The sequence below is a fragment of the Phodopus roborovskii genome, unplaced genomic scaffold (assembly GCF_943737965.1).
Source record: "Phodopus roborovskii unplaced genomic scaffold, PHOROB, whole genome shotgun sequence".
In the NCBI taxonomy this organism is placed as follows: Eukaryota; Metazoa; Chordata; class Mammalia; order Rodentia; family Cricetidae; genus Phodopus; species Phodopus roborovskii.
This window is the reverse complement of record NW_026126574.1, coordinates 703,551-718,049: the sequence shown is the minus strand read 5'-3', so window position 1 is coordinate 718,049 and position 14,499 is coordinate 703,551. Positions and strand designations below refer to the sequence as shown.

General features: G+C 35.5%; 1 protein-coding gene across 2 annotated transcripts in view; it reads left to right on the top strand.

Moving 5' to 3' along the window:
• Adgrg6 (adhesion G protein-coupled receptor G6) overlaps positions 1-14,499 on the top strand; it is a 108,023-nt gene that overhangs the window by 58,752 nt on the left and 34,772 nt on the right. Inside the window, exons 4-8 of one of the 2 annotated variants that reach the window (XM_051203278.1) lie at positions 34-102; positions 2,319-2,402; positions 7,719-7,804; positions 11,238-11,290; positions 11,973-12,038. In XM_051203278.1, coding sequence (XP_051059235.1) covers positions 34-102; positions 2,319-2,402; positions 7,719-7,804; positions 11,238-11,290; positions 11,973-12,038 — 358 coding nt within the window. The remainder of the gene's footprint in view (positions 1-33; positions 103-2,318; positions 2,403-7,718; positions 7,805-11,237; positions 11,291-11,972; positions 12,039-14,499) is intronic. The other variant, XM_051203276.1, reaches the window with a different exon arrangement.

Genomic DNA, 14,499 nt, shown 5'->3' with positions numbered 1-14,499 from the left:
TTTAAATTTACATATGCTTTTGTGTTGACCTAGGGTCCTACCTGATCCCGCTCCCTGAAGCTCAGCTGACAAACTGTTCAGATCTCGGGACTCTCTGTCAAGGTAGGGAGCCAGGGTCATCTACCTGAACCTTTTTATGTACCTAGGCTTGTTGTTTGGGATGATGTAGTTGTCACTGCTTTGTTTTTGTTTTTTTTTGTTTGTTTGTTTGTTTTTTGTTTTTTTTTTCCTCTATTTTTTTATCTTAACTTTCACCAGGAAACACAGAAGCGGTAAAAACAGAATGACTGAGTATGTTTTAGCTATGTGGGTGCACAGTACCAATGTGCATAAATAGTATGCTGTCAGGACATATTGGCCTCTTTTGCCATATCTCCATAAAACTCAGGGGTTTCTAAATGTGAAAGGATATATGCTTCTTAAAAGGTCTGATTTCATCTCTCCCAGTGTTTCTTCTCAAGATTACTGCCAGTGTTTTGGATATGCAGTCATGTAGTGTTTTAAAGAAATGCTTTTATCCATAAATTGAGGGGAAAGCTTATATTGAATATTTAGATATGATTTAAAGATGAGCCCATGAAGCAATTTATATTAGATCAGTTAACTTGAATCTTAAAAATATTTATAGTAAGCAAATATTAATATTGCTATGTTAATTATTTTGGTGCTTAATTGTTGTATTATGGATAAAATTGTTTTATGTACTAAGTAGTTGCATGTTAATATAGTTATATATGTATGCAACATATAACAAAAATAATGATATAAATATGTTGCTTAAATTTATCACTACTCCTAATTTTTTTGTGATGGGTTTTCATCCATTGTCATGCTAAATTCCTCAATAAAACGTAGCATCTTCTATGTTCCACATGAGAATCATGGGTATGCCTTTGCATAGAATGTGGCTTTGTTAAGAGGGTCATGGCACAAAGGTGACAGATTAGAAGTAAGAACAAGAAAGTACAATTTAGGCTTTTGGCAGTCTTGAGAATCAGCCAGACGGGCCAAGAGGAAGCTGACTATTTTTGGATTTCCCTTCTGAGATAACGAGAATATTATTACCAATCAATGTCCCATGAAAATCACATTCTTTGTTTTTTCCATGAACCCTATGCAGTTCTGAAATATTTGTATAAAATATACCAGAAGACATTTGTTCAAAAGTTTTACAAATTCATTAAGTTTTTTATTATTTTAATATAAATATTTAAAGTACTCATTCTGTGGACTAAAGGAGAAACTCAGGTTTCTCCTCATTTAGTCCCTGTCGTCCTTAATAAACAAAAACAATCTCATGATGCATTTGCATTAAGATGAACACAATTGTTCACAACTTTAAAAAAAAACAAAATTATTTCCATTGTCAAGTTTTTATATTATTCTAGAATGGAAAACCATTGTTGCTACATACATTTCACATCAAGGAGTTTATATTTTCTCTTTTGCCTTGGGAAGGCAGTCCTCTGTATTAGTTCTTTATTGTTTTATATTTAAGTAATATTTAATTAAAAAGATATAACAGATAGTCATTGTACATATGACTGTGCTTTAACACAAATGCACCCAAAAGATAAGCATAAAGACCAATATAGGCTTGCTTAATTTTACAGAGGCATACAATCTCCAAGAAAGAAGCCGTTGAAGCATAGCAGGAGGGTTTCTTATTTGTGCATTATAAAGTCAGACAAATAGCTTAGATGTAAGACTTAGAAACTACCTCCATTAAGGGTTGTCCTTGTGTATACTTCCCACACATTAGTATTTTGAAGCTTCTGGAGCCTTCAAATTATTGATTTAGTTTATGCAAACCATTCCCTTGCTTTTCTTTTTCATTCATCTTTTCAAAGAGAGATACATGTTATTTTTGCTATTTTATTTCTTTAGTCTCTGTGTATCAGTCCAGACTTACTTAGTTTAGACAGCTTCTAAGGTATAAATCTATGCAGATTGACTGCTTTTAAGTTTCTTTAAACAGACTCTGGGAACTAGTTTCTGGAAAGAGTAATTTCCCATGTGATTACCAGCTTGTTGATAGCAGATGTAGGTGCAGAATCCAGTTGTGTTTTCTCCAGTGCCTCTGTGCCAGCTCTAGACTTTTGTGCAATGTAGCACCAAAGCCATGCAAACTGATTCTTAATGTCCCATAAAAAGCTTTACTTCGTTTTATGCAGTGTAAGCTTTTAGTCTAGTGTATTAGTAGCATGATATAGTCGCAACTCTCTTATGCATTTTCAAGTATTAGCTGTAGATTGCTTATCTGTATTAACTGTTTTGTGCTCCTTGTAAAATTGCATCTTTCTCATCTTTATTACCAGTTACTGTAAGCCCTCCTAGTACTACACCACTCACTGTCACCACTAATATCCCTGTTACTAACAGAGTCCGTAAACAAAAGAATGGTAAGATTCATTTGGTAAGATCCTATGTTTAGTATGTTTAGAGTATATAAAATTGTATTCTGGAAATACAGACAGTGCCAGCAAAGGTCTGTGACTGGCAACACTTGGTTCATTAGCACATTTGAAGACTGGTGAAACAAGCATCATTGTGTCTTGAGTCCCAGTTGAACCAATAGCTCTGAGCACTTTTTTCCTTCACTTTGAGTTATTTTCTTTCAAAGAAAGTTTTAAGAAAAAGATACTTATTTAATTGAAAAGAGTTAATTTCCATTATGATACCCCTGAGAGGGAACAAAAAAGTGCTTTCCTTTTAATGGTGTTTTGTCTAATTACAACAACTGAGAAACTTTTCTGTTTGTTTGAGAAACAGGATTTCTCTGTGCAATCCAATGAGTATCAGGCTGGTCAGTACCAAGAGTACTGCCTGTGAAAACAGGATTTTAGAGGATGTTGTACTTTTTCAGAATCTGATTCTCAGCATTTAATTTTTTGTGGAAATTAACTTTGTGTTTAAACACTTATGTGGTTTATATCAGTGGCCATGGTAACAATTTGCACTTTTTATCACTTCTTGAGAGACATTGGTTAGGATATGTTATCAGTTAGGTAACTGGTTTTGAATCCAGAGTTCCACACCTTAGGCACAGGCCCTAACTCTGAGCTCCACTTGTAACCGCAGTTTTTAAATGATTAAATTTCAAGTAATTCCAGCATTCTCTCCCCCTTTTCTCCATTTATGTCTTTCTATTAGTACTAATCATAAAGGTCCAACTGTGGCAGTTATGTCTTGTAAGAAACTAGTAAAGGCAAAGCCAGATGGCTCAATTCTTTATTTAATTCTGCCTCACATATGGATTGCATAATAGCCATTTGCAATTTGAAGTTAGTTGATTTCAGTTTCTTGTAATAAAGGCACATGCCAATCAAGTGACTGCCCCATTGCCTTCAACACAGTAGTGTTCTCAAATATGAAATACTAGAAGCAAAGGAGTTTTACAAAATCCAGTCCTGTAGCTTGTAAGTGTAAACATCTGTAATGTATCACCAGGGGCCCAAAACCCAGGGAAAAATAAACCCACATAGTTCACTGGTTTTGTTTTTTAAGAACATTTACATTAGAAGTATGGAATATTTTACATGAAACATAGACATATGTTTCATTAGGGTTATAAAGACATTGATTCAAGGAAGTGTTTATGGTTATTCTGTTAGTTTCACCACAGAGATTTATGATTCCAACACAAATGCTGGGCAAGCAGCAATAGCATAAGTTTCCAGTGCATATTGCACATGGACTCCTGCCATCAGATGGGAATATTATAATTTTAACTATTTTCCTCTTTGTATATGCATACAAAGAGCCTCTGTGATGTTCTCTCTTCAGAACTGGCACATCCTCTGCTGTTCAAGAACATTGACATGGGTACTTCAGAGCCCTCCACTTGGGAGATTGGGGTTGTATTCATTGAGTCTTGTAGTTTCTAACACTCTTGAAGAGAGCCTTGTTGAGGCCATCCATCTCTGCATCATAAGCTGCATTGGCATTTCAACAAAGCAGGGAAATAATAGAGCCAGTTAAAATGGTTTATCTCTACTACATTAATAAATAAGAATCTAATTCAGATGACTCAACAGTTAATTATATATTAATTAGATTAACATATAATCTTAACTATTAAAATATTAGGCCACTGTGTGGTGGACATCATCTCAAAATTTTGTGCTTCAATTATTTTTTATCATTTAGCAATTTTTATCATATTTTTGAGCCATGTGCTTTTCATACAATGACTGACTCTCTTTTTATCTACATTCACATGGGATTTTACTATTATATAATGAAACCATAACTACAGAAATGAAAACCTAAATTATGTGCAATGCCACAGTTTTCCACAAGTATCTCTTATATTCTACTGGATTTCTCAGAGCTTAGAGCTTGAGCCTTTCACTATCTTATCCAAAAAGTAAGTAACAAAGTATTACAAACAAAAATATTCAAATAAGGTTTTTCCATTTGTAAATTCAGATGATTTTTTTCTCTGTATATAAACCACATTAATGTCATGTCCCTCACCCTCTAATGTCATTCACATACTATCAATGATTTCTTATTCTTTGAGAAATTGGTACAGTAAACATTCTCAGGGTATTGTCTGATATATTAGAAAATCCTACTTTTCCATTGTCAGAAAGATAGTGACAAGTGTCAACTCTACTGTCTAATTTATCTGGTCCTCTTAACTCTGGACTGTCAGAAAACTGGGTTTATCAATATTAATCTACCAATGTAGGAAGAGAGAGAGCTAGATTGCTTGATGGTCACATATTCTGCCTAATACCAACCAAGTTGGTTCTAATTGTCATGAAATGTTATTATTTTTCTTTGTGACTCTCTTTTCACTATTTTAAATAGAATTTGCACCTCATACCTCATATACCAAGAGAATCATCTTTTAGGCAACATTTCACAGGTATTTGAGAATGTTATAGATGTCTAAGTGTTTTCACAAATAATCTTTGCCCATCTTCTTGAACTTCTCCAAAGTGCTCCTGGAATAACAATTTCCATTCCTAAAGAGATTGTCTGTGCTTGAACAAATACCAACCCTAATAAGTAGTGAACTTGTGTGACATAGGTACAAGCAACCCAACTAAGGAATTAGTGGTCCTCATTATTGTTCTGAAAATTCAACTCACAAGTGCAAATTGCAGTGTTTTTTCCAATTTCCCAGATGTGTTTAGGTAGTCCATTAACAAATTCACTTGCAGGACTTTTTGTGGGCCCAGCAGTCATTAGATTGGCATGCCAGATGTCGTAAAGAAATTGGACATGTAAGGGCCTGCAGGTTGCCATTCATTGTATAACTGCAACTGGCATAATTGCCTCATTGTAGTTTGGAGGAATAGTGTGAAATCTAAACAACATGTGAGTTGGATTTTAATTCATTTTTCAAATAAATACATTCAATTTAATCATCTCAATCCTGTATTTCATAGCTTTGGAGACAATATTTTTTATTACTCTGGAAACTTAGATGGTTAACTGGAGGTCTACAGTAGGAAATAGTGTTTAATACAATATCTGCAATAGCTCTTTGAAGTTTTATATGGCTGGAAGAGTGACTTGACAGAAAAGTAGATATATACATACTTATTTACTCTGCTTCGTTCTTCCTTCCTTCCTCTGCTTCCTGGTATGGTCTATCAGATTCTTCTGGTCTATAGGGATGTGTGAAAAATTGTGGATGTCTTTGATACCAGAATGTCATTTTATCTAGATGCGCTGACTTGCTGCTCTCATAACATAGGGGAGCTTATCAGTGTTTTTCAAGCATCTTTCCCCAGTAACAATAAGTTAAATAAAAAAACAAACAAACAAACAAAAAACAAAACAACAACAACAACAACAAAAAACCCTGCCACCAGCCCACTAATAGACACTCATGTTTTCTTTCCTTTTCTTTTCTTTTTTTTTTTTAATTCCTTGGTTCCTTTCCTATGTATCACATAAATAAATAAGCAGATCCCACTAAGTTTTCAACTAAGTTTGTAATTGTATGGTGTCTAAGCAGAGACTATTTGCTAATTCTTTATAACTTAAAAGAATCTGTAATATGAGACACTAGTTTACTTGAGGTATTAATCTAGTTGTAATTTTCATAAGCAGTCCTAAAAAGCATTAAGGTAATTGGATATTGAATATTTCATTTTATGAAAACAATGAACTGAAGAAAAAAGCGGGACAGGAAACATTTAAAATAGAAGAAATGGGGTTAAATATTTGGATGCTTCCATAAAATTTAAGAAATGTCAATATTAAAATATTGATATTTTTACTGTTTTGTAGTATTTTCAAGTGAGGGAAATAAATAATTACTTATAATTTGTGCTCCATCTAGTGGTAGCTTTTAAAAACACTACAAGCCTACAAACATCCCCAACTGTTCATGGACTATCCTATGATACTGAGACATTGCAGCTTGAATACTCTGCAGCTTCAATATCCTCTAAGTCCCTCAGCAGGTCCATAATTTCATGTGAGGAGACCTACAGTGAAGGATTTTTTTTAAAAATTCAAGTTATCATCATCTTTTTCTTACATGTGTCTAAATAGTTTCCACTGACAATAAGTTTTGAAGAAATAGAAAATTCAAGATCAGGAAACAAAAAGGAGTTTTAGACATTAAAATAACCTTGTCTGTATAAACTAAGCTCATTTGTCTTTTAATCTGTTTTTGCATATTTGTATATGATAAGGTAGAAATAATACGAGATAATACTGGGATATGCATTTTTGGTATACCTGGAACTTCTCAAAGACATATTTTTACATATAATTTTGTATTACCTCCCTCAAATTTTCATTGAATGTACTCCTCAGCATTACTTAATTATATATTTCTAGATATTTTATGCTTTTTACTCAACACTTCCCTAAAAAGCATGGGTAAATATGGCTAACAATAATTGATATCAATTACCCCTTCTCTTTAACTTCAATTTTAAAAGAGTTCTTTTTCACTTGCTACCTTGAGTCACATGCCATGTGGCACACAGTTAGCTCCTGTAGTCCAACAAAACCTTTCAGATGAGTTCATTTTTCATGAGGGCAAAAAGGTTCAACTACTTTATAGAAAACTAAGAGAAAAAAAAAATAAAAACTTATTTTCAGAATATGGCTTTCTTTATAAAGCGAACTAAACCAGTTAAAATTCTACATGTGTATATTAGCCTTCCCCTCTCTATTTTGGTAAGGGGCTATACTTAGAAATTTAAATGGAAAAATTTGGCCCAATTCCATCCAGTTCTTCAACTTAGAAGTGCATGCTTCCCTGAGGAGAAGCAAAGCGGTTAGGAGGAAAGGCTCACTAGAGATGTGTAATGCCTGTTCGTTTCCAGTACCAATCTTGCCAAGGATTCGAATCAATATTTCACATTCTTGAACCACAAGAATTTATCTTTAACCACAAACAAAAGAAAGCATAATTTCTTAAACCAAAATCAAGCTTCACACAGCAGAACTATCATTTTATGGAATTTAGATACCAGAAATCTATAGAATTAAAAATACTAGCTTGCAAGTATTACAATTGTCATAGCTGAGTGATTAATTTAGAAGCAATAAAAATATCTGAGTAAACTAATCAATAGCTCCTTATAAGTAGCTGCAAGAGTAATTTTAACATCAAAATTGGCCCAACTTCTTGTACCTCTGTGTCTTCAGACATGTGTGAAATGATGTGACTATGAATTTTCATTGTTTGTTCTGAATGTAAAATGTAATTAAACATTAATCCTATTTCCCATGTGCAGATGGGATAATGTATAGAATATCTGTTGTGATTCACAATGATCTTAATCACCCTGAAGTAAAGGTGCAGAGCAAGGTAGCAGAATGGGTAAGTAACATTATTCCATCGATTCTTCCTTTAAAACAACTTTAACTTCTTTTTATTTTTTTAGAGGTATGCATTTTATTTAGATGATATCACATAAGCATACATAGCTTTTGAGACAAATACATTCTTTTTTTTCTTATTTTACATATCAATCCCAGTTCCTTATCCCTCCCTCCTTCCCATATACCCCCAACACCCTCCCATTCCATTCCCCACCCCCACTCCACAGGGAGGGTGATGCCTTCCAGGAGGGATCAACAAAATCTGTCAAATCATTTGGAATAGAGACTAAGCCCTCCCACCTGCCTCTAGGTCAAGGGAGTATCCCTCCATGGAGAATGTGCGCCCAAAGTTCTTTTGTGCAACAGGGATATATTCTGGTTCCACTGTCAGAGGTCCCTTGGACTTCCCAGGCCTTCTAACAGAGGCACACGTTCAAAGTGTCTGAATTGGTTCAAAGCTGGCTTCCCATCTATCAGTCTGGGGGTCTACTAGCTCCCCCTTATTCAGTTCAGCTGTCTCTGTGGGTTTCTGTAATTTGGTCTTGTCCCCATTTTCTTATCACTCCTCCCTCTATGCATCTGGATTCCAGTTTGGCTCTCTGTTTAGCTGTGGGTGTCTGTTTCTGTTTCCACCAGCTACTAAATGAGGGCTCTATGATGGTAGTTAAGTTAGTCATCAATCTCATTATCAGAAAAGGGCATTTAAAGTAGCCTTTCCACTGTTGCTCAGATTGTTAGATGGGGTTATCTTTGTAGGTCTCTGAACATTTCTCTAGAGTCGGTTTTCTCTTCAAACCTATAATGGCTCCCTCTTTTATGTTATCTCTCTCTTTCTCTCTTTCTCTCAGTCTTCCTAGTCCCACATGCTCTTCTCTCTTCTCCATCTCTTTCTCCTAGCTCCCTCTCCACTCACTCTCTCCTTCCAAATCCAATATGCTTAGGAGATATTGTCCCTTTCCCCTTCTGTGAGGGATAGTGTATGAACCTCTTAGAATCCTCCTTGTAGCCTAGTTTCTCTGGGCAGGAATTATAGGCTGGTGATCCTTTGCTCTATGTCTAAAATCCATTTATGAGTGAGTACATGCCATGTTCCTCTTTTTGTGACTGGGGTACCTCACTCAGAATAGTTTCTTCAAATTCCATCCTTTGACTGCGAATTTCAAGATTCCATTGTGGTTTTTTTCCGCTGAGTAGTATTCCATTGTGTAAATATGCCATATCTTCTTTATCCATTCTTCAGTTGTGGGGTATCTAAGTTGCTTCCAGGTTTTTGCTATTACAAATAATGCTGCTATGAACATAGTTGAACAGATGTTTTCGTGCATGGATGTGGATCATTTTGGTATATGCCTAAGAGCGGAATTGCTGGGTCCTTTAGTTTCCTGAGGAACTGCCATACTTTTCTCCAAAATGGCTTTACAAATTTGCTCCCGGCAAATTTGCACCGGCAGTGGAGGAATGTTCCCCTTTCTCCACATCCTCTCCAGCATAAGTTGTCATTGGTGTTTCTAATTTTAGCCATTCTGGCAGGAGTAAGATGGTATCTCAAAGCTGTTTTGATTTGCATTTCCCTGATAGCTAAGGATGTTGAGCCCTATCCCAAGTGTCTTCCAGTCTTTTTATTTCTTCTATTGAGAATTCTTTCTTCAGTTCTGTATCCCATTTTTAATAGGGTTATTTGGTGTTTGGGTGACTAGTTTCTTGAGTTCTTTATGTATTTTGGAGATGAGCCCTCTTTCAGATGTGTTGCTGGTGGTCTTTCAACTTTAACTTCTTTACAGAGTGTAAAGACAATGAATGAAATCATAGATCTTATTACTGCACAAATAATATATATGCACTATAAACATATGAATAGGGTGCTGGGAAAGCAGCTCAGTTGTTAAGAGTGCATATTGCTCTTTCAGACCATCCAATTTCAGTTCCCAGCATCTATATTTGATGGCTCACACCTGCCTGCAGCTCTAGCTCCCAGGGATCTAATGCCCTCTTCTGGTCTCTGTGGGTAGTGCACTCAAGTGTGCGTATCTCCCACATAGACTCGTACACACACACATAATTAAAAGCAAAACTGAAAACTTTAAAAAGTATATGACTAGAAAGAAACAAGGTCTTGTGTTTATGTACAGGAGGAGAAATGTAATTGAACACAGGATACAAAGCTGAAACTATCCTTGGAATAAAACAGGATATGTGTTCAGTGACCACACAGAGAACAAGCTGTGGACAAAGGATACCTTCTTACATCCCATTTTCTTTCCACAGTGTTCTTTTTATTTGCTTTCATAGGCAGAATGGTTTCTAACTATTAAATTATTTCTTTGAATTTTGAACTCATGGCTAGTATTACTAATTAAGAAATAAGCGCTAACTGGGTAGCTTGCATTAGAAAAAGACAAAACACATCTTGTCCTGTGTGTTTCATTTAACACCATTGTCATTGGAAGGTAAACTTCATTAGCTACCTTTTGTGATGCAAGCTCCCAAAGAACGTGCTTGAAAACAGCCTGCAGGAGTGATGTCCCCAACACCCATTACAGGAGTCCCCTAACCTGAAAACTCAAACTCTGACAGACCTCTCAAGTATTTTGAATTAGAGTTGAAAAAACAGTGAAATCCATGTAAATATTCCAACTCCAGAAGAAAAGTTTAGAAATATTAAATGCTTTTTGCCCTGGGTACCAAACTTAGATACAGTATATACAACCCAAGTACACAGAAAATAATTATCATTATGTTGCCAATATTTTCTGAAATTTACATTGTATTTTAGCAATGTTTACAACAAGAGTAAAGATGTGTATGAAATAGGATGTAAAGAAGTCTTGGGACATGAGTTAAAGGTAATAGGATTTTGTGTAGTTGTACCACAGAAAATTTTTTATTCATATTGAGACTCACACCACTGTTAACTACACAAAACTGGCATAGTACCAATACCATCGAGACTTATCAAAGATATTTTTCTGCTTATACTTTTTCTTATCACTGATGTTCTTATGAGATGGCAAATACTACAAAACATGTTTGAATGCATCTTATTACTTATTAAATCCAAACTAAGGAAGGTGTTTATTGAGGGATTGGTATCCTATTAGCTACAGAGGAAAGGACAATATTTCCCATCTCACTGGCTTGAATTCCAGTGTTAGATCTGTTGTTGATTAGCAGATGATCCTGAAAAAGCTGTTTCATCTCTCCAAATTCCCATTTCTTCATAAATAAGAGGGTGGAGTTGGGGTGGTAATGTAGTATTCTCTGGCCCAGCAACCCTCCCTTTATCTTTCACTCCTGTGATTCTGCAGCATTTTCCCAAGGGTTTTTTTTTTAAACCAATGACAGCTCATGGTGTGAAGGGGAGACAACCTTGATTCAGAAAAGAACGTTTTTAAACATTACAGAAACTCAACATTTTCCATTGTGTCTTCCAGCTCAATTCAACCTTCCAAAATTGGAACTACACTGTATATGTGGTTAATATAAGGTAAATGCAATGATTATCTGAAAAACAGAAATGTTTTTAATTTACCACTCATTTTTCTGACTATATCTGAGCACCTGTGTGTATGGCTCTATATGTATAACTGAATCAATAGACCATTCGCCCAATGTATTAAAAGTAAAAGAAGGTAATTATAGACAGAAATTGTTTAGCTTTCTTTCTTTAATATATCACACTGAGTATGCTTCAGGCATATCACCATATTTTAGAGACGGATTTCTCTACAAAATAAGACATCAACAAACCAATAGATACTTAAGCCTCAGAGATGTAATAATCTAAGAAAGAGGTCCAATAAGTCCAGGAGATAGCTCACTTAACAACTGATATCAGGTTCCTTCTTGCAGTGTCTTAGGGTCTGTGGTCTACTAAAATGTACCGTGGCTCTTCACAAGAGTGCAAATGTAGGTATCTAGCTCTGCAGACTAGCAACCTCAGAATATATACTTGAGAAAATTGTTTTAGGGCACCTATTCTGCCTCCTTATTTCACCTTCTCCAGATTTGCTGTTGAGAACTGAACACAATGGATGGGATTGATAATGGATACATATGTCTGTCTATGATTGGAACAATGGCTAGGACTGATAAGGGATACATATGTTTGTCTGTGACTGGACACAGTAGGTGTGCTTTATAACAGATACACGTGTCTATCTTTACAGTTTTCATCAAAGCACAGGAGGGGACAGGATTAAAGTCAAGAGAGACACCATGGATGATGATAAAAGGTAACAATGAGGAAACCTGGAAAGTGTGGTATTTTCTCTTTTGCTCATTAAAAAAAGTGAAACAATGGTCAGAGAAAACCTTTGAATTATTTGGTAAATTCACATTGTTCCTTCAGCATTAATGTATGTCACTGTTTTCTCATGTCTGAAGTAGAAAGAGAGCAAGCGGGCTTCAAATGAAAAACCCTGACTTAACATATAGATGATTAATGGCTATGCCCAGCATGTCCAACCAGTGGGCATATACGATCAGCTTTTCAAATTTCTGCAAGGTGAAAAACCATGAATTCTTTGAGTGAGAAAAAGAATACTTATCTTGCATATTGTCTCTCCATAGAATTCTGACAAATCATTTGAAAGACTAGTGTTCTTAGAAACATTACTAGGTTTTAACTTACTGACTTGATGTTATGGGAATGTAGCCATTGCATGATTAAATGGCTCTTTAGGTAAAGCTACTTACTGCCAAGCCTGATGACCTGAGTTTGATCCCCAGGACCTACATGGTGGAAGGAGAAAACGGAATCCCATAGGTTGTTTTCTGACCTTCACAGGTGCTCTATGGAAAACATAGCACACACACACACACATGCACACACTCCAAAATATAAATTTTTTTTTTTTACGAATTGAAAGCAATCATGAAGACTATTGCTACTTTGAGAAGATACACATAAAATTGTGTTTGAGAGTTTACCAGAGAACTTGATTATTAATTTCCCCTTCTATTTAATATTGAAATGTTAGAAAAACAGATCTTGAACCTGTCACCTTATCATTTATATATAAATTCAATAAATGGGATTGCACTGTCTGCTTCAGGGATGTTCAGATCATTGATCTGAAATCAGAGTAACATACTTCAGGATAGTAAGAGCCAAGACTTTCTCCTCTTCCTAGGAAAATGGTTCTTCCCCACACCTCCTACTACATCATGTTGAGCCTTCAGCAATGCATCCAACAGCAGCTAGGATCCTCTGTGGGTGCTTTATCTAGCATTTGGGACAAAGCTAATTTGGAGCGAGAACAGTATTGAGCATCCCATCAAGTTACTCAGGAGGTTATTATATTACTGGTAACACTAAAATCAGGCACAGTTGATGGATACCAGCATCTCACAAGTTCTTGTTTGAAAGACATTTAAATAAATAAAATCTCAATTTCTGGTATGTCAAACCAGTGAATAGTGTCACTAAAAAGTAGGGGAAGAATGAACCAATCTACCTTATGGGAAAATCCACTTACTTTTTCTTTGTTATAAATTCTCAGCATTGTCTTTTTAAATATAGCTTCCCCCTCTTTTTAAAATCTATTCTGTCTACTTTTATACTCATGGACAAGGCTTTATAGCCTCCCTTCTAGTTTACCTTCAGGCCACAATCTACTAGTTTTACATCCATTCTTTTCCCCTAAACTCTTGCTTTCAATTCAGTCTTGCAGCTTAAGTGTCAGATAATGCTGATGTACTCCACTGTCTAGACAGGCAGGGAATATGAAACCACAGAGGGGTTGGCTTAAACCAATGATGAATGCCATTGACAACAAGAGATAGATCTTGACCATTGTAGAACCATAGGGTAGTTTTTCTGTTTTCAGTTGGGAAAGAAAAATAACAACGGTGAGGCTTGTGAAGATACAGGCTCCGTCTTGAATACTTGAGTTTGTTTACCGAGTACACCTGCGATATTTTGTGCTGATGTTGTCCCGGATGTGACTGTGGATTCTCAGGAACCAGAATGGCAAAGATTTTCTTCCAACAGCCATTTAATTGGAGGATACCTCAGCACGTGCATTTAGAAAGTGATTAAGGGTTCACCATGCACCATATGTTTGGATCTATACTTGCCTCATCCTGAAATACAGCATATGTATGGGTGTTAAGCAGCAGATCATTTTAGAGGTAAAATGTTTTTTCAACGTCAATTAGGAGAGCACACTTTGTCCTTGAGTTGGCCAGCTACTAAGGGGGTAAAATCCAGCTATGTCACCTAACCTTGAATAACAAATACTTAACTTGTTCCTTGTTTTTTAGCAGCACAAATGTGCTAGCGTTGCATTTACTTTTATTCTTACTGACAAAATTTCATAAGTAGAATGTGCCATTTTCTATTCTTTGAGGTTACATGCCTCCACTTCTCTTTGGCACATGAATAACAACCAATGTGGATGATAGTTTGATGTCTGCAGCACTCTCACATAAGGAGCAAAAAATAAATCTCCTTTTGCCTCACAAAATGGCATTATGTACCTCTGCCTCAATACTGAATTGCCTTTAAATTTTATATTGATTAAAACTGTGATTATGGCTCAGCTGTAAGTTTTAACAAGGGTTTTAAAATATACATCTTTGCTTCCCATAAAGGTATTTTCAGGGTCACACATTCTAAAATAATTTTACTAGCCAAACTGGGAATATCTTGAGTATTTATTTTACAAATTTTCACCATACAAAGTACTTATA